At 39.7% G+C, this 27173-nt stretch overlaps 3 protein-coding genes and 1 long non-coding RNA gene across 5 annotated transcripts; 1 reads left to right on the forward strand and 3 right to left on the reverse strand.

The window, feature by feature from the left end:
• Positions 1-68: 68 nt before the first annotated feature.
• On the forward strand, positions 69-486 carry LOC111191557 (uncharacterized). The gene is made up of 2 exons (XR_007432696.1): positions 69-206; positions 328-486. It is a non-coding gene; the product is annotated as an uncharacterized LOC111191557 (long non-coding RNA).
• A 7422-nt stretch (positions 487-7908) lies between these two features.
• On the reverse strand, positions 7909-9892 carry LOC125793106 (uncharacterized). The gene is made up of 7 exons (XM_049473369.1): positions 9256-9892; positions 9077-9157; positions 8869-8975; positions 8662-8779; positions 8536-8583; positions 8371-8454; positions 7909-8287 (listed from the first exon to the last, which is right to left on the reverse strand). The coding sequence occupies exons 1-5, from the start codon at positions 9890-9892 to the stop codon at positions 8564-8566; spliced, it is 963 nt and encodes a 320-aa protein (XP_049329326.1). The 3' UTR covers positions 7909-8287; positions 8371-8454; positions 8536-8563.
• Positions 9893-14795: 4903 nt separating this feature from the next.
• Positions 14796-16836, reverse strand: LOC111188850 (caldesmon). Of its 2 annotated transcripts, none has more exons than XM_049473400.1 (5): positions 16749-16836; positions 16398-16621; positions 16218-16289; positions 15645-16139; positions 14796-15532 (listed from the first exon to the last, which is right to left on the reverse strand). In XM_049473400.1, the coding sequence occupies exons 4-5, from the start codon at positions 15819-15821 to the stop codon at positions 14990-14992; spliced, it is 720 nt and encodes a 239-aa protein (XP_049329357.1). In that variant the 5' UTR covers positions 15822-16139; positions 16218-16289; positions 16398-16621; positions 16749-16836; the 3' UTR covers positions 14796-14989. The 2 variants fall into 2 exon arrangements, with proteins under 2 accessions (XP_049329357.1, XP_049329358.1); XM_049473401.1 differs by having other exon boundaries at positions 16398-16540; positions 16663-16836.
• Positions 15841-18958, reverse strand: LOC125793107 (uncharacterized). Its single transcript, XM_049473371.1, has 5 exons — positions 17829-18958; positions 17657-17750; positions 16987-17425; positions 16218-16289; positions 15841-15896 (listed from the first exon to the last, which is right to left on the reverse strand). The coding sequence occupies exons 1-5, from the start codon at positions 17936-17938 to the stop codon at positions 15841-15843; spliced, it is 771 nt and encodes a 256-aa protein (XP_049329328.1). The 5' UTR covers positions 17939-18958.
• Between the last annotated feature and the right edge of the window lie 8215 nt (positions 18959-27173).

The following is a 27173-nucleotide window of genomic DNA, read 5'->3' on the forward strand; positions in this document are numbered from 1 at the left end:
CATATGATTAAATAATTCTTGTTTTATTTTAATCCTTAGATAATCAAGAATTATTATTGATTCTCCTTCCACAAGCTCAGGTAAGTGTATAATTGTACCGTTTAAAAAAAAACAACAAAGTTTTACCTATCAATTATTTAATCATAATAATACAATGCAGTGTGCATTGCCAGGGCAACAGCATCATCCGTGGACCTGTTTACTTGGTAGGCAAACTGATGCGGGTCCATTTATACTTTTTTATTATTACTTTTAAATTTCATAATGAAATGCAATGTATTTATAGATATTTATATTTGTGTCTGTGTGTTTGTGTATGTGAATTAGAACTTTAACGATGGTGACCTGGAGGAGGATCTCGATAATTTTCGACATCTTTCCAAGGCGGTGGATCTGACTTTCAGGAAAATTCTCTATGTGACTAGACGTGGTTCAAACAGTCAATGTAAGAGTGTTCAGTCATTGTATAAAAAACGTTTGAATTTGTTAATGAATCATTGTGCTTTGTTACTCAATAAACATGTCTAGAAAGAGAACCAATAGTGAATACTTAAATTAAGCTAAAAGGTTTAAAATTACATCTAATTCAGAACCTGATGTAAACTTACAAAACACACACAGTCAGCATGGTATTTTCCACAATCTAAACCAAAGTCTAACTCGACTTCAGAATGAACCTATTATTCGCGGTTAACCAGCTTAATGAAAGTTTAGCTGTAGTGTCAGATGACGGTAATGTTTCTCATCAATCTGCAAAAACATCTCAAAACATATCAAAAGAACCACCAACTGATTTTTTTACACAATCTAAACCAAAGTCTGACCAGACTTCAGAATGTAATGGGTAACGTAAATCAACATTCACAAAATTTGTTAACCAGGGTTAATCACGATAGTGAGAATGGCCAGTCGTCCTACAACAGTAAAGATCAAATGGAAAACTCTCATTCACCTAATGGTGAAAGACATAACATACAAAATGAAAACGCGGTTGATGCTCATTTATGTAACCAAGCAAGGAACGATTTACAAGATCAAAGAGTAGATCAAATAGGGGATGATATCCAAGGTCAGTTAGATGTTCAAATAGGAGACGGATTAGAAGATCAAATAGATCCGTATCTTCACGTTAACTGAGTTCAGATTTAACACTACCGAAATTAGAAGGCCCCTGAATTTCTCCTCACTGGGAAACGTGGATTCTTTCAAAGAATTTCACAACTACGTGTTGGAGGTTTTTCACCAGATGTTGGTGTAGCTAATGGTTACATTAGAGCCGGGGACGTTGTGTGTGTTAAAATTAAAGGAGATTCACTTCGTCACGCTTTGAAGTAAACGATGGTGAAATTAATCCCAACGAAATCATTGACATGATAGAAAAAAGCATGCAGAGGAAATTTGAAATTCTTTCCGATGAAACTTTACAAATATTGATTATAATCGTACACCCGCCTAGCGGAAGCGCGCGAGTCAAGTTATCACAAATGTTCAACTCGGAAATTGTGCAGCAAAAATGTAAACATCTGTATATTTTTCAAAACAACAACAATCTCTGCTTTTCTCTAAACGTCTGCAAACTACTGAATCCTGATCTAAGTGATCAAATAGAATAAAATGCAAAGCGGTTACAAAACGATGTAGGTTTGTCGAAAATGACGCGGTGAGCTTTGCTGACATTTCATAGTTTAAACAAAAACTGAACTGCAAAATCGTGGTGATGAACCGGAACGCTGACAAAGAAGGCTACTCATTTTTCAAAAAAGTAACACCTCAAAGACAATACCCTATTTTTATTTCTGCATGAGAACCATTATAACGGCGTGAAAAACCTTAAGGGAATCTTAACAATAGGATTCATCATAAATGCGACTACTAATGCAACGTTTGTCTCAATAACAATTGTCCCAAGCGTCCTAAAAGCACACTACAGTGTAAAGATTGTTTAAGGATTTATAGATTTTCTTACTGTTTTGAAAAGCACAAGGCTGAGGACAAAAAGGTGTGAAAGCAGATTCTACTGTGTAGAATGTAACACCGTACAGGATGTGAGAAAAGGGTCCAGAGAACACGACTGTCGAACAAACCAATGTGAACAAAGCGGCGCTAAAATAAATTCTGACATAGAACACGAATGCTTTATGTCACCGTTAGAACGTGAAAAGTTGGACCTAAAATACATTTTTTACAATTTTGAATCCAATCAAGAGTCAGGAAATCACGTTGCAAATGATATGTTGTCAAACCTCCAAAGTTTGGACGGCTGAAGGAACCAACTGTTTCCGCATTCTTTGAATTGTATCGTAGGAAGAAATACAAAGGCTACACATTCATTGCTCACAATGCTAGAGCTTATGATTCCTACATACTGTTGAATCATTCGGTAAAGGAAGGAATTGCTCCCAACATCATCGCCCAAGGTGGTAAAATCTTGTTTTAAAGATGTAAAGTTCAAAGATTAATCGATAGTCTCTCGTTTCTCCCTATGAAACTCAGCATGATTCCCAAGGCTATGGGTTTCGTCAATCAGAAAAAGGGGGATTTTCCACATTTCTGGAATACTCAAGAAAACCAAAACTGCGTAGGTCCGTACCCGGAACCTAAATACTACGGCGTTGACAGCATGATGAAAAAAGGAGAGTTTTTTTTTTTTTTAATGGTACAACTGTCTGGCAAAGTCTTTCACTTTAGAAAAGAGTTGGCTTATTGTTGCATAAATGACGTTAGTATTTTACAGAGGGGGTGTATAGCTTTCAGGGAGGAAATCCTGAGCAGTAGCGGTGTAGATCTGTTCAAATGCATCACCATCGCAAGCGTATGTCTGAAAATATTTAGAACTTTGACTTTGACACTTTTTTTTCACTTTGACAGAGAATACGTTGGGTTTACCACCGGTAGAGGATTATCTAAGCAGGCAAAAGTCCTCTCAAACTCTGCCTTTCTGCCTCTTGAGCACCTCTCAGACACGCTCTCCATGAGGGTGAAACCAAAATAGGAAACTATTTTTTTAGACGGTTACTTTACGACAGGAAAACTCGGAAGGCGTTTGAGTTTTTCGGGTGCTTCTTTCATGGCTGTGATAAATGCTTCCCTTCGAACATCAGAAACCCTCTTAGTAAAACCGGTGAAGACATTCGAGAACACTCTTAGCAGAAAATAAAGATTTTGCAAAACACTTACAAACTAAATGTTACAACAATCTGGGAACATACGTGGAACGAAATGAAAAGGTCAGATCAGGATGTGAAGTCGTTCCTCGAGCAGTTTGACTTTTGGTAACGTTTGAAACCGAGAGAGGCTCTTGTTGGCGGTCGCACAAACGCATTGCATTTACATTATGTAGCTGAACCCGGTGAAAGAAATTGACTACTACGATTTTACATCACTTTACCCCTTTGTAAAAAAGACAAAGAATTACCCTGTAGGTCACCCTACCTTCATCTTTCGCAATTTCTAACCTTTGGAAAATTATTTTGGTCTGACTGAAAATCCTACCCCCTAAGGGACTATGGGCTCTTACCAGATTTACTAAACCTGGTAAAGCTAATGTGTTTACAGGGATATTTACTACCACCTACGCTAGATTCGAACTGTACAATTTGATTGAAAGGCTGCAGCAAAAATGTCTCTACACAGATACGGACTCTGATTTTCAAAAGTAAGAATGGCAATTGGAGTCCTCCCTAGGGGGAGGACTAACGAGCGAGTTGAATCATGGTGATCAGATTGTTGAATTTGTTAGCGCAGGGCCTAAAACCTACGGCTATCCAACTCTTGCGGGTAAAACCGTGATGAAGGCTAAAGGGATAACCTTGAACCACACCAATTCTGAGCTCGTGAACCTGGACTCTTTGACAAGGTTGGTCGATAAAAATGTGACAGACCCAAACTCTACACTGTAAAAACGAAAAAGTTGAGAAAACTCAACTCAAAATATTAAGTTTTTAAGAAAGTTGAGCCAACTAATTATTTCTTGTTAAGATAATTAATTTTTCATAATTTACATAAAATTTGAATTTTAAGTTTCACATACTTTGAATTACAGGTTATTAAAATGTTGACCCAGCTCCTTATTTCTTGTTCAGATTATTCATTTTTCACGTTTATATAAACTTCAAATTTTAAGTTTTATACACTATGGAGCGGTTTCCCAGACAGGGTTTAATTTAAGCTAGGACTAGGCCTTAATCTGGAATGGTTAATCATGTCTTTAAAAAGGGCTTTCTGAAACACAGATTAACCACTGATTACTAACACCTGGACTATGGAGTCCTGAACTAAAGTAATCTAGCTTAATTCAAACCCACCTGTGTTAGTCTGAATTAGCTGGGGCACAGTTGCCTATAAAACATGGAATGGACCCAGAAATGCCTAAAACAACATTGAACTGCAGAGAAGAGAGTTCGATCAAAAAACTATACTGAGCATGAGAAAACTTTGTTAAAGCAAATAGTTTTAAGATAGCCGGTTATTGAAGATAAACAACACACATCATCTGCAGAATCAAAGAAAAGGAATGAAATCAATTTACAATGAATTCAATGCAAATGAACACACATCTACAAGAACATTACAACAACTCCAGGTATGAATAAATGGCTTTATTATGTTTCTCTTTTGTGAAACTTGAAGTTGAGATTAGTTATTTAATACAGGTGTTGTGGAAAAATATAAAAATAAGCCTAAAAAAGACTGCTGCTGAAGCCCGAAGAGAGAGGTTTAAGACAGGTGGGGGACCTGCACATAAAGATCCTGACCAGGTGGATGAGTTGCTGACAGGAATAATGGAGAGTCAGCAACCTTTGGAGAATATACCAGATGATGACCATATAGACAGTTCAGATGATGGATCTCAGGCACCTACTTTAGGTAAATTCATTAATTTAATCAATTAATTTCATTCATTGCCTTTTATTTCTGAAGTTTAAACATGTATTTGTGTCAGTGCCATGTAATCTGCAATTATCTGAATTGTTGTGGTTTCAAGGAGAAGACCATGTGGACAGAACTGAAGTGGAGCTGCAAAGCAGTTTACCCTCCACATCCTCAACAAGTGTAGCAGTGCCTGCCAGTAGGCCTACTGGTCAGTACAACAAAAGACTCAGTATTCATGAAAGGTTCAATAGGGTCTGGCTGCAGACCTCCACTGTGAGGCTCCAGCAATCTGGGGCTCACCTCACGCGTGGGGACGGAAGTGACGTTCACCCTACGTATGCGTGTATACGGAAGCAGAGTTGTGCGCTTCTCCTCGTCGTGCGCTTGTCTTTGTGAGAAGAGGTTGCTAGCATACGGAATCATGCATGCTGTACTCGATTATGTTGGAAAAACAAATGACTTATATCGTGTGTATGCTTATTAAAGTTTTTTGTACCTATCCGCTACTTATATACTGCAGTTTTCTGTATTTCGCGTGTAACGATGGTTGTCAATATGAATTAGCTTTAGCACAATTACCAGCCACTTTGCTTAAAAGCGTTTTGTTTCTCTAAAGAAACAGGTATTACAATATGGATAAAGCATCATCTGTCAAATATATATATATATAACTGTATACTTTAATTTAATCACATCTGTAACTACAGGTCATTAACATTGCTTGCTTTGTCGAATTTAACAGTTAAATGGCTATAGCTAAGTTACATGTATTAAAACTGTCTAAGTCGAACTAGCTCTTTAGTGTTCCATTGATTTTGTCACAATAACGCAGATTTAAAAGCACTGCACCATTATTTCAGTTAATAAGAAGCTGGATAAATCAAGAACTCAGATCTTGTTTTTGTGGTATTGACTAAAGGCTCGCAATTTCACATACCCAATTATTCAACTGGTTAGGTTTGCAGCATTCAATACATTTCATTTACTTTCATTTATAAAGACAGGCATCTACGTATAAGTAATTCATAACTGTCAGGACACTGAGGAAAAAAGTAAATTTTTATTAAAACAACAAAAACTGAACTATTTACAAAATTTAAGCAAAGAAACTGACCTATTTACAAAATATAAACAAAACTGATCTATTTACAAAATTTTGACAATAAAACTGATCTATTTACAAAATTTTGACAATAAAACTGATCTATTTACATGAACACTACAAAACAGTATATACATGCAGCTTCCTGGTATCAACCATTTCCCTCAGAAACAGCTCCATGTCCATTTGATTGCCAAATCTAAATGTAAATGGGGCCTGGATGTAATCCCTCTCTTCTTGTTCAACTATACTGTCCAACAACCTCAGTCTGGTCAGTGCCTCTTCAGCATCCTCTTCTCCCAACTGAAGGAAAGCCGGTGTCTGCACGACCTCTTTGAAGACATGTTCATTTTGTCCAATCCAAGAAATGGCCTCCTGCATGTCCTTGACAATCTTCTCACATAAGCAGAAAAAAGAGGTATATAAAAATAGTAAATATTTTAGTAGCCATCACTAGCAAAGTGAATAGATTAAACAAAAAATGTTACAAAAACGACTGAAACGTATCACACACTGAAAGGTATTGTGCAATTATGTATTCTCTTGTATTTTCTGATTGTACCTTATTCTGAGGTGGTTCCTCATGTTCAGACACCCCAACAGGATCCAGTGTTTCAGGACCATCTTTTGTCACCCCAGCAGATTCCTTATACAAATAGCAAACCCTAAGTTTACATGGCACTCACAAAGTTATTCTTTCCTGTACAGACACCCTAAGTACTCACCTGGAGACTTTTGCTGTGACGGTGCTTTTTTAACCTAAACACTGGCTCCAAGTCATCTCTGAGGAGGGCTTTGGATTCCTCGGTCCAGTGTGCGAAGCGTTTTCCATGTCTAAAAAAAAAAACGATATAAAAATATAAAATCATAAGACTGTTGCTATTTTGACTGTAATTATTAACTACTGTTACAAATGTTACATGTTGAGAATAACTGTTTATACCCTTCGAGTGCGAAATTCTCCATGAGCATCACACACCACCATTTCCGGAGCAATGCCATGTCGTTCTAAATGAAAACGTTATAACATAAGGTTGCAACTAAATTAAAACAAGGTTTCGTTGAAATAGGTTGAAACTACTCACAACTGAAAAGTCAAAGGGTGCATCCAGGACGATGTACAAGGGAAACTGTACAAAGAAACATCATGTAGTTTTTTTATATAAAACTGCTTAATTTTAAATATACAAGTAGTGGTTGACCTACCATTAGCATAAATATGCCACAGTCATTTCCAAAGGGTTGTCCTGGAAGGTCCTGAAATGTTGTAAAGAATATATGTCAGTTGAACACAACTAAATAAACAATGAAGAAAATAAATCTTTACCTTTAACTGCAAGCCAGTTTTTTCAGTCCAGTGTCCTGGAACCAAACGCTTTGCAAGTCCACTAAAAGATACCAAACAAAGTAGGATTGAAGAAGGTCCTGATTTTTTTAGTTGCAAACAGCAAGAGAAAAGGTCACAGAGTAACATGACCTGTAACATGCTATGCACACACCACACTCTAAGGCCTCCCGAACACGGCCCTTCCAGAAAGTTATTCCATACTGCAGGTTAAAGAACGTAACCGGCCAAAGTACCAAACATAATGAAATTAAAGTGACCTCAACAGCAGGTCTTATATGTCTGATCACGAAATCCCTGTGATTGTGGTGCTTGGGAATACTGTGAGTCAAGAAAGAGCATTTCTCTCTCAGCTGGCTTCAATACCTAGAAAACACATGCAGCCTGTTGTCTTAGATTAAATGCAGAAGGAAGAAGTGAGTAATTTTAATTAGCATGTGGCACAATGACACCTTTAAAGACACACTGAAAAGAATAACTCACAAATGTAAGGAGTGGCATAGTTATTAACCTGATAACTCAGTGTTTATACTTTAATATTTTTCCTAATAGCATCCCCCCACCCACCCAACTTGGCTTATTCCTCATACTGAAAACATGACTTAATAGTTGTGTAGGCCAAATGTCATTCTGCAAAAAACAAGGAGCAAGCAAAGATTTAATTTTTTACTGAGGAAAATTACAAATTAGTCAAACTGTGACTTCAATAAGTAACTTTAATCTGATTACTGGACTGGAAATAGTAACGCGTTATATTACTTGTTAATGTAAAAAGTCCAGATTAGCGTAACACGTTACTTATATAACTGAATGGAAGAAAGTAAATATAGTGCAGAATAAAAAAGTTTCCCGGCATAAGCATGCATTATCACATGTCAATCTCCAGTTTGACTTACACACAACATGAAGTGACCCGGATTTGATACCCAAATGGGTATTAACAGGAGGTCTTTTACAGGTGCGTCATTCTAGAAATGAAAACATAAAAAGCATAAACCACTGTGCCTAGACTGTAGTCTGCAAAGTATGTGTTTTTATATTGTTTACTTACAGGCAGGCTGAGCATTGGGTCACAATTATGTGGTGGCAGCCAGGTTGGGACAACGTACAGGTCAACGATGAAAATGTCTTTCCCCTAGGAAAGGGTATCAATACAGGAAACACTAAAAAATTGTTTCTCCATTGAAAAAAAACTAGGTATAAAAATTACACTTACACATGATTTGGCCATTTCCGTTATCAGTTCAAAGCAGCAATTTCCAATCTAAAAAAAGAAAAAACATGCAAAACAACAACAACAACAAAGTTATACTGTTGTAAACAATCTGTGCAGTCTACTCACGGTTGCCTCCATGTCTTGGGACGTGCCTAAGGACAGAAAGTCTTCTCTTGTCAAACAGGTTTTTCCAATCCTGACTGAGCTCATTTCCTGGCCTTTCAGAGTCCAGGACATAGGACAGCTGAACACACAATCAAAATATATTAGTGCATGTTTTCAGCATTACCTCGGTTTCAACTATTAACAAGATAAAGTTAAATTTGCAAATACCAGTTTCTCTTGATTAGGGTGATTTCCCAGTGTCCATGAACTTCTACAGGCTTTTATGTTACCAAATGTTGTGAGCGCTTCGCATTGCAATCCACACTGGACATTTCCTGATGATGTAGCAATAAACATAAATCACACGGTCCAACATAATAAAACATTTAAATTATAAAAAGAAAACTAATTCAGCAAAGAAAGTACTATTGCATACCCATGTCAGATGAAGACTGAAAAGATCTTTCCTGCAGCAAATCAGTGGAGGATTGAACAGTAGATGACAGAAAGGCCTCTTCTGTGTATAGACACAAAAATATAGTTATTGTAACACTTTATATCTAAGGCTGCTTCATTTCATCCAATGTATAATAAACAAATACTTTTTATACTCACTCAACACAGCTTGTCCTACTTCATTCAGGGCAATTGTGTGCATGTGGTGGAATTTAAGGCCTTTATGCAGTTGCTGGTCCAAAAGTTGCTGGTTTGTTCCAACGTTGCGATGGTGAATTATGTTCCGCATCATAAAAACGTGTGTTGACGGTGCCATGTTGTTTAGAAAATAGTTGTTTTTCTTCATGACTCCAAAAAGCTGCTCAACCACTTGACTGTTTAGCCATCCCTGCAGTTCTGGTACAAGGTTAATCCTTCTCAGCACATCCCGTTGATCCTTTGTGTTGGATTCATGAAATTTATCATACAGGGCAAAATGGCAGGAGGATCCAGTTGTAGGATGGCTTTCAGGGTCAGGATTTACTTTCTTTTCAAGTAACCATGACAGAGATACTTCGAGTTTTCCTTTTTGAGCTGCTGTGATATTGTCAGGGGTACATTCTGCCAGTCTTCCTTCGTTTGGCTGAAAGGGCATTACATCAGGAAACCACAAATTGGTATGAGTGGTGAGACCACGGGCAAAGTCATACACTGATACATTAGGAAGGTGCTTCCATGACATGAGAAGATCAGCGAAGTCCCGAGGAGACTCTGCCCTCAAATTGAATTTTAGGCTGTATACAATGCCATGGGGCATGCAATAACAGCCCAGCCACCTTTAAAAATAAAACAAAATAATCACAATATATTAGTCATTTGTTACATATCACATACAATTTTTTTTAATGAATAAATAAATCAATAAATAAAACAGTTACCAGAAGCACCCCAGATTTTCTGGAAGACTTTGTCATATGAATGTCTATTTTTCATTTCGTTACGGAGTCTCAGAATAAGGTCATCACGGGATCCCTTTGAATCAATGTTGCATGCTTTGCACAGCTTTCGGACAATGCCGACCTTTAAAACATTATACGTTACTCCAATAGTAATACATTATATAATTTGGTGTTGTCGCGTATATGTAAAAATGTAAAAATACCTTCTGTTTTCTTAATTCATCCACAAGCCGCTCCTCAGTTACCATAACCAATTCGCGTTCTGCTGTGGCTTTGGCAGAGGACAGTTTTTGGTATTCCGTGTTCAGCACTATGTCCGACTTCCTTGTATGTCCTCCAATCCATGGAGCCCATCTATCAAAACTAGGATAGACGGCCAGCGGGTTTTTTGCACGGCCTACAAAAAAGATTTGTTTAAGTATGGAAAACACATGTAACAAAAAAATAATAGTGAAAATAAATTTAAGGTCATTACTTTGTACAAAACCACGAGCAATCATTTCCAAATTAAGAGTCCCAAAACTCTTCAATGTTGTGCTCTCCTTTAAACTGCTCAGGAGGATCTTTGATATCACTTACTGCAACAAGAAAAAAGTTAAATTACATTAGCTCGTTTTATTTGTCTAGATATAATTTTGTGTTCCAAGGTAACACTTCTTCTGTGCACATCAGATAATGTGTAAGAGAGTCAAATAAAAAAAATATTTTACCAGCCACGCTGAATACTCCTTTTTTATGAAGGTCCATGATAACAACAGGTGGATAATAGCCACAGTTGATACATGAATATACATAATCATGGCTTGTCATGGCCTCAAACTGGCAGTATGCATGAAGAACAGTATCTCTTGAAGGATACTTCACTTCACGTAATCCTTCCAATGAGTTTATGGCCCTTGAAACAGATACATGATTCTGAAAAAAAAAGAGATTGAAGTGAAGTGCACACACAAAATACATTAAAAGACACAAATAAATCTCTCAGATCAAACAAAATAAGACATGTACCTGCAAATTGTGTCGAAGGAAGATGCACAGCTCCAGAGTTAGAACAGTATGGTCATTAAAATTGTGTAGTCCTGCCTGCCACTCCTGATATCGGTACACCATGTGACACTGAGGGCATGTCCTAAAGAAGGTTGACACATCTAAAGAAGAATATAAATAAAGAGAAATCATGATTCATTTAATCATCTGCATGCCATGTACATAATTATTAAGATGTAAAAATGTCACCTACTGTCAACGATTCCACCAAGGCCCACTATTCTTGCATGATCTGTAATCAGTGTGGGTTTTTCCAAACTGGGATGTTCAGTGCAAAATACACATCTTGTTTCCATTGGAATTAGCTGTGTGGCATACTCAGACAGTGGTTTTGATCTGAAAAGTTCAGCTGGAAGGTGTGCTGGAACTTTCTTCTCCTTGTAAATGTACTGCACAACACGTTCCAAGTTGGTCTTGATTGGTGGATAGACTGATCCTGATGTTTCATGAGGTGAATCTGCACTTGTAGTCTTGAATAAGTCTCTTTTTGTTTGAAACAAATGCCATTTCCCAATGCTTTTGTGGATACATGAAACTCTTGGCCTTGCACATGGACAATGCCAGGTATTAGCGTCCGTGTTATAGGTCACCATTACTCTGCCGAAACGACTGTAATGTTTTCTTTGTGGTTCACAAATAGACAGACAAATGTTTGTTGCAGATCCTCTATATTGTACTTGTACAGAAAAGGGAACAAGAGCTTTAAGTGCTGCCCTTTGCCGATTGAGACATGAATTCTTCCTGGATTCACCAAGTATCTTACAATGCACCATTTCTTCAAGAACCTCTGCTTGAAGGAGTTCTTCCGCAGCAGTGTCAGTGCAGTACTCCAGTGAACGTATATGTTAATTACTAAAAGTCAATCCACTTCTCCGTGCTAAAAGTTGAAACTGCTTGCACTCTTCTAATTCACATTCAACACTGTGCACTTTGCCCCATGTTTTCTTCTGTGCATGTATAGGCACTGAAAATCCATGTCTGGACTGCAGATATGCCATTAGTGGCGTCGATGCAAACACTATAAAGATGTGAGACCTTAGTAATGTCTTTCTCAGAGTCTCCATGGATTCTAGAAATGTGTGCAGGCAATTTTTTATTAAGCAGTTCTAAAGAGCAAAAAGGACACTGTACTTTTGGTGGCCTTTGCGCAGGTAAACTGGGCAACTCTGGTAAAGTGCTACTTTCAGTCAAAAGTAGAGGTGGATGGGATTCATCTGATCTGGGTTCCAACAGTGGAGCAGGAGCGGAAACATGAGGTGGCAGAGTAGATGGTGGTTGCATCTGTTTTACTGAAGATGATGTCTCAGACTCCTTAAGAGGAGTTGCAGAATGTGTCTCACGGCATGACTTCAGGTGAATAATCATGGTGTCCCTTCTTATGATTGTCTTTGAGCACTGTGGGCAGTGAAAATGCCCTTGGGGTCTGCAATCCAAATTGCATTTGCATATTTTGTATCCTACAAAAGCAGTATAGAGATTAGCAGACTCCATAACAGTTTATGTAATCTGTGTGAATGAACATGTGAATGAGGTACCTTCGAAAGCCAATGCATTTTTAATATGCACTTCAATGTGTCTTAAGGTTCTGGAGAGCCTAGTAGGTTTGAACATTCCAGCCGGACACAGAGGACAATGAACATAACGGCAGCAACTTTGGCATGTCTCCAGCACTGGCAGGGATTCTGCCCTGAAAATCGATTTGTGCATCTCTATAAACGCAAGACAAAACCATATAAACAAATTAATTAATTAATTGCTATTAACTTGGCAACTATGGTCTTTAATTTGTAATCACTGTTCAGTTATTTGCCACCAAATCTGAAGTTTGCTTTTAAATAAGACATTTCTTTAACAATACATTTATTAATTCATTAAATAAATTGATGTTTCAAACGTCTTACACAACTTTAAAATATATATAAATATATCTTACAGTATTTAAATCTGCAATGTTTAAGGTACAGTTCAATAATAGTAAATAAGTATGATAAATGGCTCCCGTTAACTTAAGGATTTAACTATGCATATTAAGTCTGAAAAAATACAGCTACAGATGAGCTTTCATGGAAGCCAGATGATCAAATCAGTTTAAATGGGCCATATTAATTATGATCGTAGACCAGCTAAACCATCAAACTTAAATTAAAACTGTATTCCGGTCCAGAGCTACATTGATAATGTAACGTTATACTCTGCATACTATGTATATCTGCTTCTGGATGTTAAGAATTTCCCTCTGGGATCAATTAATAAAGTATCTATCTATCTATCTGTCTATCTATCCGTCTATATATCCGTCTATCTATCTATTTATCAACCTATAAACTCTGTTAGCTTAGCCAACCTTATCAAAACTGTCGTAATTTTCCCACCGTGCGTTCAGGTAATCTATGTTATGCATCTTTATACTGCCAGAGTTAAGCCTGTTATTTAGCTAACTTTCTGAATCTTGAATAAATTACCGTGATTTGACGAAGAAAACACGCAGAAGCCCGTCTTCACCTCGCAGCGCAGGACTCTGCTTCCATATACACGCATACGTAGGTGTGAACGTCACTTCCGTCCCCTCGCGTGAGGTGAGCCCCAGATTGCTGGAGCCTCACAGTGGAGGTCTGCAGCCAGACCCTACCAGACCCTACTCAAAAAAAGACTAAAAGACCTAGAGACACCATTCCACATCTGTGGTGATACACTCGAGGCCTAGTATTTATTAAAAATAGAACGGAGTCTCTAGCTCATTTCCTCTCCAAAATAAAAAAATTGCAGTTACTCTACCCCACCACCAGGTGGACAGATTTGGGGACACATTTGCAACCTTTGTTCCTAACCATTATTCAAATTAAAGCCGACGCCCACATTATTAAAGCCGACGCCCACATTGGCAAAAAGCCAAAAGTCACCAAAGAGTCAAGAGGTGATCCAAAGTGTCATTGACTCCTATCTACCTAACTACAAAAGTTAGATTTGCCCAAAAATTGGTGGGCATCACCGCCACATCACCCAAAGCTCAAAAATGATAACGACTTTTACCTACTCCAAAAACTTTTTACAAAGTGTCGAACACAGATAGAAACATATAAAATGGGACACCTCGGTGAACCGTGACTCCTTGGAGAACACAGTCCCTAATTCGGAAACCAAAGGACATACAGACTCCAAACCACTGTCAGACTATCCGTATAGTCGCCCTCTACAACCTTCTGCAAGTATCTAATGGCATATTGGTGAAAAAACACACTTTGGTGACCCTTTGGTGAGCTATGACACTTTGGTGACCATGACTCCTTGGTGACCTTGGTCCCTAATTCGGAAACCAAAGGACATACAGACTCCAAACCACTGTCAGACTATCCGTATGGTCGCCCTCTAAAACCTTCTGCAAGTATCTAATGGCATATTGGTGAAAAAAACACTTTGGTGACCCTTTGGAGCTATGACACTTTGGTGACCGTGACTCCTTGGTGACCGAAGTCCCTAACTCGGAAACCAAAGGACATACAGACTCCAAACCACTGTCATTTTATCCGTCTAGTGTACCTACGCCACCTACTGGACGTTTTTAGAATGTAGCACTTATGGTTGTGCCAAAATTCACCAGATACCACTTTGGTGAACCAATACGCTTTGGTGACCTTGGTCCCTAACTAAAACAAATGAAAAGAGACATTTCTTAAACATTTATTTGTTTTTTTTATTTTGCAACATTATGAAACTTACAAAAACCCTATCAATAAACCTAGCTAACAAAGAAAACAAACATACCTACATCTACCTAACAAACACTATTTAGAAAAATTCAAACTTCAGCTTTTAAAAAAACAGCCTCAACAAATAAACAACACTAGGGTTAACTATTTACAAATTAACATACAAATTACAGATCTGATGGGGTGGACTTATGACCGCATCTAAGGTGAGCAATTCTCAGATGAGCTCAGGCTGACCGGAACTAAGGCTGAGTCATCGTCGGTGTCGCTCGTGCTCGACTGGGCAACCAGCTGCATCTTGGACCTGGGCTCGTCTTCTTCCTCTTCAGTGGAAGACTCGAACCTTAAAACCCGCTTCAGCCGAGGTCGCTTCTGCACTGGTGGGGTGCTGGAGCATCCGGCTTGCTGCCGATCTTCCGCCATCCTCCTCTCCTCCTTACCAGCCGCCGTCTCTGCTTGCTGCCGATCTTCCGCCATCCTCCTCTCCTCCTTACCAGCCGCCATCTCTGCTTGCTGCCGATCTTCCGCCATCCTCCTCTCCTCCTTACCAGCCGCCATCTCTGCTTGCTGCCGATCTTCCGCCATCCTCCTCTCCTCCTTACCAGCCGCCGTCTCTTGCATCTCTCTGACATGTGCAGCTTCAGTCACCGTGTTGAGCGGAATATAGAATTTTGAAGCTACCGTGTCAGAGTGGCACATGGATCTGTGTAAAAGGGCCCTCTTGGCTGGGGAGATGTTCTTGGTCTGAAAAACAGGTCAAAAAACAAGCATATCATTACAACAACGCTTTGGTGAACTTAGTCCCTAATTCGGAAACCAACCTATGGTTATTTACGTTAAAAAAATCTATACTTACATAGTCAACCATGGACGTTCTGAGGTTCCTGAAGTTGTAACAGCCCGAGAACCCCAGCTCCAACCACTGCTGTTGAAAATACTCAACAAGCTTAAGACATTTGCCCCCCGACTTTGAAAAGAAAAAGTAGGGTGATTCTGACCCTTCGAATTTGTTGCGCAAACTATGAAGGGTCATGAACCACCCAACCTCAGTTTCAGAAAGGCACAGTTGGGCGTGCCCATAAGTCGCTGCCGATTTGTGGCTTTCCACCTGTAACAAATAAACAAAACATTTTTGCAATCAAACACGTGGTAAACACTGTTTTCTTACACAACAGAGTAACACTTGCCTCAATGATGGTCATGCCATTTTCGACCTCAGAATCTTCAACTTCTGATACCAGCATATTGCTGAGTACCCCTGTCCTGTGCCCGGACATCGAAATAAAATATCCGGACAGCAATCCATAAATTGCCTTCAAGTTCTGTCTCCTTGGATTTTCTTCCAGCAGCCCTATGAAAAACACATGACAATGAGTAGCCTTGTATTAAAACACATTTTTTCCCTAATTTCAATAAAAAGCAAACTTACCAAGTTTCTTCGGGAGAACTTCCTCGACCTTCTCCCTGAACTGGGAGCTCATTTTCCGTGGAAGGATGTTTCCTGCAAAAAACAAACAAACAAACAAACAAACAAACACACAAACCAAAGAATAAACAAACCGCATATAAAGTACCGTTTAGATGTAACATTGTAACCATCAGTACTTACTCGACAATTCCCTCCGTATTTTTTGTCGGTGTGTTGTGACGTCCTTGTGGATAGTTTTCAGACATCGCTGCGTCTGCGAATTCAGCCGCTGAAAATCCAGCATAGACAGCTTTATTTCACCAGAAGGCATGTCCTGGAGGAACCTAAAAAAATTCCGAAGGTTCATGATGTTGACCCTTATGGTTGTTGGCTTGAGGCCATCTGCGATAAGGACTTCAATCCACCTGGAAACAATAGACAAACAACAAAACAAAACACAAGTTACTTTGAAATCACAGAGGCAACTTTCAAGAAGGAAAAATTGCCCTTCAAAAGATGGCCCCGGCCCGCATATAAAAGAAAACGACGGACATGACTCCTGCAAGTGTTGCCATGTGTTGTCTTTTGCCTTGTCCGTCGGGTTAGGCCCCACAACAAACAAAAAACAGTCTTGTAGGATTTTTTCTGTAAAACACAAACATTACACAAAACAAAACAGGTATTGAACATATAAAAAAGGCACATATATATATATATATATATATATATATATATATATATATATATATATATATATATATATATAAACACTGACAACAATTGCGCTCACCATATTTGGGGTTGTGCTCCTCTGAGAACGAGTCCTCGTGGGAGAATTTTTTTCTTGTGCGCTTCTGAGGGCTCATCTGATATAGACGGACCAGCCTCCCCAGCTCCCTTTCCTTGACCTTACAATCACTCCTAGGGCAATCCTGCCCTGCTAGGCCCAATCGCGCTTTGAGGACTTTAATTTCTTCATCCTTCCTCCTGTGAGCCTCAACACAATTGGGGTTGTTGCAGACAACCTCGGAACCTCTCTCCTCTGCAACACACAGTTCGACAGCCTCAGCCTCAGCCGGGGCCTCAGGCGTCACAACTGGTACCGGCTTGAACCCCACGTCCAGAACGGACATCATAGGCACCTCTGGGTGCGTAGCCCTCAAATCAGCCAGTTTGGAAAGCACAAAATTTTTTTTGGTCTTGGCGACCGCGTATGCCATATCGCTTTCCTACAAAACAGATCAGAATAATTTTTAATTGTCAGTATGAATTTGAATACTTTTAATCACATAAAATACAAAAACATACATTATTACCATGTAACTACTAATGTATAACACATTGTAATAACATACAATATAATAAGATTTTTTAACCAGGCTACTATGAGTTTTAATCACATAAAATACAAAAACATATGTCATTTACCTACTAATGTATAACGCATTTTAATCACATACCTCCATTTCACCATGGCAATCCATGTAGTGCCTATCGATGCGTTTGACAAGTGTGCCACATCCCACCTCCTGGCACATGAATGTACCATTGACACTAAAAAAAAAAATAATAATAATAATAAACAAATAGAAATATTAATAATATTTTACATATTAAAAAACTACTGCTTACCGCCCACTGGACAGCTGCAGGAGCAGCATCTTCTCCTCCGTATTGGTCAAATGCCTTGGCAGGTTGCCATACGTGTTATGACAAATTGGACATAGTTGTTGTCTTTGCATCTCTAAACAAACATTAAAAACATTTGTTTACATGTTTATATTAGGCTTATAGGTGTGTGTTGATGTATATATATATATATGTTCATTTTACACTTATAAGTGTAAATGGTCACTGACAACATTGGTTAAACATTGTTTAATAAACATAACAAGGAGGTAAACATACTTACTGCCAGTCTCTCCTCTCTCACTATACTGACTGACCTTTACGGGCACTTCCTGGGTCATGATGCGGTGAAGGATGAATTGCATGAAGGGAAAAACACTTAAGGTGGACCCATAATGATCTGGTAAAACATGACGTTTTTGAGAAATTCTTTCTAATTTTGCCACACCCCTAAGGGATATGTCCTCCACATGTCCAGTAGGTGGAGCAGCGTGACGACACAAACAAAATGGCACCTTTCCCGACGTATTTAAGTGTTGTTGTAGGGAGTTAGGAATTACGTTCACCAAAGAGTCACGGTTCACAAAAGTGTTTTTTGGTGACTTTTGGCACAACCGTAAGTGATACGTTCACCAAACATTCAGTAGGTAGTGCAGGTCGATTAGACGAACAAAATGACACGTGACTCGACTGAAGTTACTTTATTGGTTGGGGATTGGTTAGGATAAAAGATCACCGATGTGTCATGTAAGTTCACCAAAGTTAAGAGCCCATAACTCCTGACCCTTAAGTCCTAGGGTCACCATCTTTGGATATAGTGAGCACTCCAGCGCCCCCTTGTGGTGTGCCAAGTTTCGTGGGCGTAGCCCCTCCCCTGACAGGCCCCTCCTACATTTTGAATCCAGGCCAAAAGAGTTCGGGGCCGTATCTCGGGAACGGTTTGACCTAGAGACACGAAATTCGGACCCTGAATCGGACCTTCGGTCTGACTCAGTGGTCCGAATCTCGTGAACCTACGACGTTGCTAGCCCTGACGGCGCCCGAAAAGACTTTTTCAGGCCTAAATTTAGGCCTCTGGAAAATAGGTTAAAGGTTCGTATCTCGGGAACCGTTTGACTTACAGACACCAAACTGGGATATGTTGGTCAGAGTGAAGTCTGCTAACACCGTGTAGAGTCTCGTGGACCTGGCCCGTTGGGTTCAAAAGTTACGTTTCTATCAACTTCTAAACCACACAATGGTCTTGTCCTTTATAGGTCTAAGAACCTCCTGACATCTAAGTGTGGATAAAAACAAAAATATTTTTTGGCGCTCGTACGCTCACGGGGCTAACGGTAGGTTACACGAAATGACTAGACGGACACAGTGCCCCCCTGTGGATGTTTCTAAGTCTTTTGGTTAGGGAGTTAGGATCAGTGTTCACCAAAGAGTCAGGGGTCACCAAAACGTTAAAGGTCATAACTAGGCCATTTTAAGTCCTAGGGTCACCAACTTCGGATATAGTGAGCACACCAGCACCCCCTTGTGGTGTGCCAAGTTTCGTGGGCGTAGCCCCTCCCCTCACAGCCTACATTTTGAATCCGGGCCAAAAGAGTTCGGGGCCGTATCTCGGGAACGGTTTGACGTAGAGACACGAAATCGGACCGAATTTCGTGACCCTACGACGTTGCTAGCTCCCCCGGCGGCCGAAAAGCCATTTTTGGGCCTAAATTTAGGCCTCTGGAAAATCGGTTAAAGGTTCGTATCTCGGGAACCGTTTCACCTACAGTACAAAGATTTTTGAGGCCTACTCTCTGACCTTAAAAAAACACTTCAAAAATCCATATCTCGGCTTCATTAAGTCCCAGAGACACCACATTTGGATATGTTGCAAGGGTCTATCTGACATACTCAAGTTTGGTAAGCCTAGGACCTTTCCTTCTGAAATAGGTGTTTTTAAGCGCCCGCTTTCGACAAGGTTGACCTCTACCGGTCGTGCCGGTCGGCGCTATGTGCTCGGTTTGGCTCTACGTGCCCTAGATCACGACCCCCTTGGGGGGGTCGGCCACGGCCACGGTCACCAAACGGTCATGATGACTCTTCCGTGACGTAGCCACACCCCCCATGATGACACCCACCGGGTTTCCTGGACTGGTCTGGGGCCTCGGACCCTTGGAGCCTTTGGCCCCAGGACCTTTAACCTAATCCAGCCAGTGCCACCCATGATTGCCGAGTTACGTGGGGCTTCCTCTGCTTACCCATCTTTCCTTAAGTTCACTTCTCTGTCTCTCTGGAAGATAAAGGGTTATCAAATTCAAAATTAAGAAAAACCTCTCCATAAAAATATAAAATAAATACTTACCCAAAGGTTATTAAACTAAAAATCGAAGGAAATCTCTCCTCAAAACCTTAAAAAAACACAGATTACGAAGGTGTCATCAAACCAAACTCTGCATTACCAAAGGGTCATTGAACTAAAAACAAAGGAGATCTCTCCTCAAAACCTAAAAACAAATACTTACCAAAGGGTCATCAAACCAAAAATGAAGGAAATCTCTCCTCAAAACCTAAAAAAAACACAGATTATGAATGTGTCATCAAACCAAACTCTCTATTACCAAAGGGTCATTAAAAACAAAGGAAATCTCTCCTCAAAAAACCTAAAAAACAAATACTCAACAAAATGTCATTAAACTAAAATGAAGGATATTTCTCCATAAAACCTGAAAAGAATAAAAAAAATACTTACCTGGGGAATCACAGCATTAATCCAAACCTAAAATCTAAAAAGAGGAACAAATATTCCCTTTAAAAATCCACTCCCCCTTGGGAATTGACTTAACTGAACATTTGAAATTAAACAAGGGGCGGAGCCTGTTCCTGGAAGCCTATATAAGCAGCAGGACAGGGGAAACCATTTTAGAGCTGGAACTGAGGCAAGTCTGTGCCTGATGAAGGATCATTCTCTTCCGAAACGTTGCAACAACAGACTTGCCCAACAATAGTCGACCATAACTAAAATTAAAAGTAGATCACTTTAATAATTTTTTTTCCCCGCAATCAACAAATTAGGAACACATGGAAGCTTATCCAAGAGCATCCAACTAAAAACTACACTGCTACTTATTAATAGTATTATTATAACTTCCTGTTATAATAATACTAATCATGTAAATTATTTCAAGTAGTAATAATAAAAAATTATTATAAAATACCAAAACTACTTAAAAAACCTTAGGGACCTAATACTCAATTAAAATGTCTTCACACCCATTCGCTCCCTAGTTAAACAATAACTTTAGGGAGAGGGAATGGGTGAGCTAGAAAGGCCAAGACGGTCTAGAGGGTGCCCTGCTCAGTCTAGTGGTGCACTCCTCACTATGCTCCCTGTGACCTCACAATTAAAATAAACAAGTTTAGAGACCTAGCACTCGGACGAAGTAGGATTAAGCTAGAAAAGACAGATCAGTTCAGAGGGGGTCCTGCTTGGTCGAGTAACACACCCCTCACTCTGCCTACTCCTACTTTACCTGCTCATTGACCTCAAGCCCAGTAGCAATGCCTAACAAGCGCCGGCCCGTGCACTACCCTTGGTCTTCCTACTCAAACCATGCAGCCTGTTGGGCTGTACTGAGGGAAGTCATTGTATATTACAAAAACCTAACCCTAACTAGGGCCTGGCACGCTTTGGGACCTGAGGTGTCTACGGCAATCTCCTTTCAAAATAGAGTCCAGTGGTGCAAAAATTATCGTCCTACGACCTTCCTACGCGGAGTTATGACCGTTTGAAATTTAAAAAAAATGAATGGTATGCCCCATAGGGAATTTTGTTTTATTTTTCATAAATTCCCAAAGGCAGCCAGAGACAAATGGACCAGTTTTTGATATGTCCCCATCTCCCAAAGTTTTTTTTTTTAATGGAACGACGCGCCTATCTCCTTCCGATTCTGAGATAGCGAGCTTGCAGTTGCGGACTCCCAACACTGGTAGGCGGTACTGATGAGACCCTGTGATACCTTTTGGTGATCTGTTTCCTAGCGAAAATTTAATAAACTTTGTTGAACCCCGGGGTGGTCCCAATGTGTCGTGTGACATCATAGGACCGCCCCCCGGATCACCAAAGTGTCGTGGGTCCCTAAATAACATGTTCTGATGAGATGTCTCGGAACGGGCCGAAACATGGTCAACGCCCCCCTGGGGGCGTGGTAGGGCCCTGCCTAATCTTAAAAAGGCTTTAAAAACGTATCTTTTGATCTAGATCGATTGATAAATAAAAATTTACATGGCTGCGATCGGAGGGACGAGCCCGACGCATAGGTCTCGTCGGTTTTTGGCTAGAAGGCTGTTTTATTTTAAGTGTCTTCAAATGAATCTGAAAACCTCACTGGCAACGCTCTTTGGCTGAGCAGAGTCCATCCCAGTCATCATAATGGAAGAAATGACAAATCTTGCACTCAGATAGGGAAAAGATAACCAAAGTGTTATGTGAGTCTATCAAATGTTATGTGTCTCAAAAAGTGTATCTGAAGTACCAAAGTGTAATGGGAGTCCAAAAGTGTTGCCAGAACCCTAGCAATGAAAAATCATGACACATTGGGACATGTAAGGTACTGGATCACCACAGTGTGGAGGGAGTCCCAAAGTGTTGCCAGAACCATAGCAATTAAAAATCATGACAAATTGGGACATGTAAGGTAATGGATCACCACAGTGTGGAGGGAGTCCCAAAGTGTTGCCAGAACCCTAGAAATGAAAAATCATGACACATTGGGACATGTAAGGTACTAGGTCATCAAAGTGTGGAGGGAGTCCCAAAGTGTTGCCAGAACCCTACAATGGCCAACCCATGACATGCCTGACCCTCTGTAAGTGAAAAAGACTCAAAGCATACTTTGACCTAGGGGCCCCAGAAATTACCAATGAATTAGTGGATTAACCCTTCGCTTTCCTTAAAAAAACAACTGGGCCCTATCTCCTTACTGTAAATATTTTTGGTCAAACATTTTGTGTCATCTGGTGCGGCTTGCCGTCCCCAACACATAGGTATAGGTTTGGTGAAAATAGGACTTAAGGTTTAGCCAAAAATGACAAATAAGCAATTTGGAGATCCGCCACGCTTTCGTGATCCTTAGTCCTAAACATATAAATAAATAAAAATTGCCAAAACAAACTCACCAAATTTGGATATGTTTTTCGGAATGATGAATACAATATGCAAACCAAATTTCGTGACCTTCCTAGCCCTCATGGGAGCAAAAAAGGGATTTTCGGGCCTACACTAAGGGTGTACTCACACTAGGCCCGGTTTGGTTGAATCGTGCCGGAGCACGGTTCGGCCCCCTCCCCCGCAGGCCTGCACTCACACTGCGCTAAACGATCCGTGCCCAAGCATGCTTTTGTCATCAACAGGCGACTTTTGTTTTGAAGAACAGTATGCGCGCGCAAAACAATGGAGTTCAGGATCGTACTATTGTTTTTGTTTCTCTGGAGTCGTTTTGGGCGTGTAAATACGCAACTGAACCAGAGAGTCATTGATTGTGCAACACAGCGATTTACTGCTAATCGTGCTGCACGTGTAAGGAGGTTTTTACACAAGCAGCAGACGTCCAGGGAGAAATTTGCAGCTTTACTCGCGGACTACAATTCACGTTCATCAGTAAGGTAAGAGACGTACTTGCTATATACATAAATAGTGACCAAAGGAGCGAAACATAAAACTCAAGTAATAATAAAATGTGTTTGTTGTTTAGGACTTGTAGATAGTAGTCCTAATTTATTATGGGTAACACTAACCATTATGGTGCTCTTTAGAACCCTTTTCAAAAATATTATATGCAGAATTGTGTATAACAAGTCTAAAATACAATTTCCCAGTGAAAAGAGCACTTTAAGCAAGCAACTGGTTCATTTTATTGTTAAGGTGCTAACGCTACATACCTAGAAAGCAAAATGATTTTTTTTTTTCTATTGCTGATGCATTGAAACAACGTTGATCGCTGTCAGAATTGATTTGTGCACTGATTTTATGTTGGTTCAAGATTGATTCAATGTTATGGTTTTACATTTACTGTTTGTATGGATTTTTACTTGCATTAAATATGTATATTATTGATATTCTCTTCATATTAATTGTGCTGTATTTCAGTGTAGAAAGGGACATTAAAATACTACTACTGCTACTAATAATAATAATAACAATAATAATAATTATTGTTATTATTATTATTATTATTGTTATTATTAGAGGGGAGCAGCTTTCTCCGAAAAGCATTAAGTGTAGATGAGCTCCCAACTATCCAAAACCTTTAAATGAGTGTTGATTCAGTATTTCAACACTAACCAATGTCTATTAGTCAATGTAAAGTAAAGGTTGTTTAATGGTTGATTTTCCATCATCAACGTTAAAAGATGGAATGCAACCAAAAAAAAGTTTATTCAATTTAATTAAATTCTTATTTGTTTGTTGCAGTTGTGTAAGGTGATCTTCTATGCATCAAATATCATTACAGTTAACATTTCTTTTCCATTCTGCAGGACCATCTGGATTCGGCAGAGGTGTGGTGTGTGGTGGAAGCATGTTGTCACGAGCTGGACAGACTGTGAATGGAAAATAAATTTTCGAATGAGAAAGACCACATTCTTGCAGTTGTGCGACCTCCTACAGCCTCACCTTCAAAGAGACACAACCACATTCAGGAAACCAGTACCTGTCGAACAACGTGTGGCAATATGCATCTGGAGACTGGCCACAAATGTGGAGTACAGAACCATCTCCCATTTATTTGGGATTGGCCAATCAACTGCAGTCACTATAACCAATCATGTTGCCCAGGTAATTGTGGAAAAACTGCTTCCCATCTACATCAGAAAACCCTCTGCCCAAGAATTCACGGCCATTATACAAGGTTTCCGAGACAGGTGGGGATTTCCACAATGTGCGGGGGCTATTGATGGGACTCATATTGGCATTTTAGCTCCCCCTGACAGTCCTACTGATTACTACAACCGTAAAGGTTTCCATTCTGTCATCCTGCAAGGTGTGGTAGACCATCGACTCCAGTTCTGGGACATCAACGTAGGTTGGCCGGGCAAAGTCCATGATGCTAGAGTGTTTGGCAATTCGTCCTTATACGAGAAGGGACAGAGTGGTCAACTATTCCCTAACATTACAGAGAGCTTTGCAGGAGTAGATGTGCCAGTGATGATCTTGGGGGATGCAGCATATCCACTTCTGCCATGGTTGATGAAACCATATCCTGAAAACCAGCAAACAACCCAGGCACAGACTAACTTTAACAATCGGCTTAGCAGGGCACGCATGACTGTGGAGAGGGCCTTTGGCCTTCTCAAAGGAAGATGGCGGTGTCTAATGAAGAGGTGTGATTGCCACACCAGCAACATAAACAACATCATTACAGCGTGTTTTGTGCTTCACAATTTTTGTGAAGTGAACAGTGAGGAATTTGATGTTGATGTTCAGCAAGAAAATGAGACTGAATGGAATGCTGTAAATGGAAATGCCACATCAAATGCAGTAAGAGATGCTTTGTGTTTGTATTTTTCTAATCTGTAGAGTTTACATGTTTACATGTTTCAGGTGATGTTACTGCACCTCATTTCAAATACCCCCAAATTCCTTGTGTGTATTATCATATATGTAGACCCTGCAAGTTTCAGATGAGATCAGATTATTTGACAAAGTTACTAATGTGACAAAGTTGTTTCACTTTTTTGATGAACTTTATTTTTTCTTTTGCTTTTACTAGCAATAAAAAAATATATTTTCCCAAAACTTTTGTGGACTTTTAACAGTATGTACAACATATATAAATGTGTGGTTTTCTTCCACAAATTTTGGTATATGTCAGGGTGGGTGCAGGGAAGACGAGGAGGCGGACGCAATTGCAAACAAAAAGGGGATTTATTAACAAAAAACGGATACACAATACACAGGGATAAACTGAAAACAAGACTGAGGAAATCGGGGAAAACATGGAGCACTGACAGACGATAAACGTACAAGGATCGACACCGGGGAAATGGAACACGGACCTTAAATAGAGGTGCACACACACAGGAAACATGAAACACCTGGGACGAAGGGGCGGAGCTACAAAAGAACACAGGTGAGTGGAAAAACACGGGCAGAACACAGGGGCACGGGTCACGTGGGACAACACAGGCACGAGGACAGACAGGAAACAGGGCCAGGACCTTACAGTATATAATATAAAAATGCTGTTTTTTTTTTTAAGAAAACCACTGAAATGGTAAGTGTTCACATATGAAATTAATTATACAGGCCACAACTGTAACTATGTAAAGGCACAATTTGGAATATAATGCTATGAAACACAAAATCAGGATTTTGAAATGGTAGTATGAAAACAGTAAACATTCTTAACATTCTTCAAAACATGAAACGATTATTAACAACTTAATATTCTTGCAAGCCTCAAATGTCCAAAAACAAATCCTCTTTGGAGGATAATAAAGAATCAAACCTACAACATGTAGGTAGAACAGTGCATAACAAAACAAATTGTTTTAAATGTAATTAAAGCATATAATTATGCAAATAAGAAGTAAGAGTTAAAGGTTGGACTTTAAGGTTGTGATAGCCCTGGGTAGATGTATGGGGTTGATCAAGGTGGGAGGGTTGTGTCTCCTCACTGGTGGGGTAAGAATAGTGTTGGTAAGAGGGATGGGGTGGATGTGAGGGGGGCTGATGTGGGAAAGGAGGCACCATGACTTCAAACAGTCTGGTCATCATTTGGTGGAACATCCTGTTTGACTCTTGGCGCTCTTCCCTCTGTAGATGTTGCCGACGCTCCTCCATCTCTATTTGTGCTTTCATCCAGTTATCGAGCATGTCCTTCTCTTGCTGGTGACGCACCTGCTCCCCTTGCATGAATTCATCATGCTGTTTCTTTTGCATGTCCAAAAATGAGGCCATGAGATCACCCACATCTGTCTTCGTCTTCCTCTTCCTGTTCTTCCTCTGTTCTGAGGGTGTTCTTTGAAGTGTGCTACCATTAGAGGTCTCAGCTTGTCTGTCATCACAAGTGATTGACTGATCTGAAGATAGTGAGGTGGCTGTTAAAAGCAAAAAAAAAAAAAAAAGGAAACACAAACGTAAACATTAGCCCACTGTAATAATAACAAATATAACCCTGCTGAAAAAAAAATCTGCTCAAAACCAGCTGGTCATTTAGGAAAAAAACATACCCTATACTAGCTAAGTTAATGAGCTAGCCCACCAGCATGGGGTATGTTTTGTCTGGATGACCAGCTGGTTTTGAGCAGGATTTTTTTCAGCAGGGAATATACAGGCAGAGGCTGAACATCAGACTAGCACTAAATGATTGC

This window comes from Astyanax mexicanus, unplaced genomic scaffold, assembly GCF_023375975.1.
Source record: "Astyanax mexicanus isolate ESR-SI-001 unplaced genomic scaffold, AstMex3_surface scaffold_37, whole genome shotgun sequence".
Lineage (NCBI taxonomy): Eukaryota > Metazoa > Chordata > Actinopteri > Characiformes > Acestrorhamphidae > Astyanax > Astyanax mexicanus.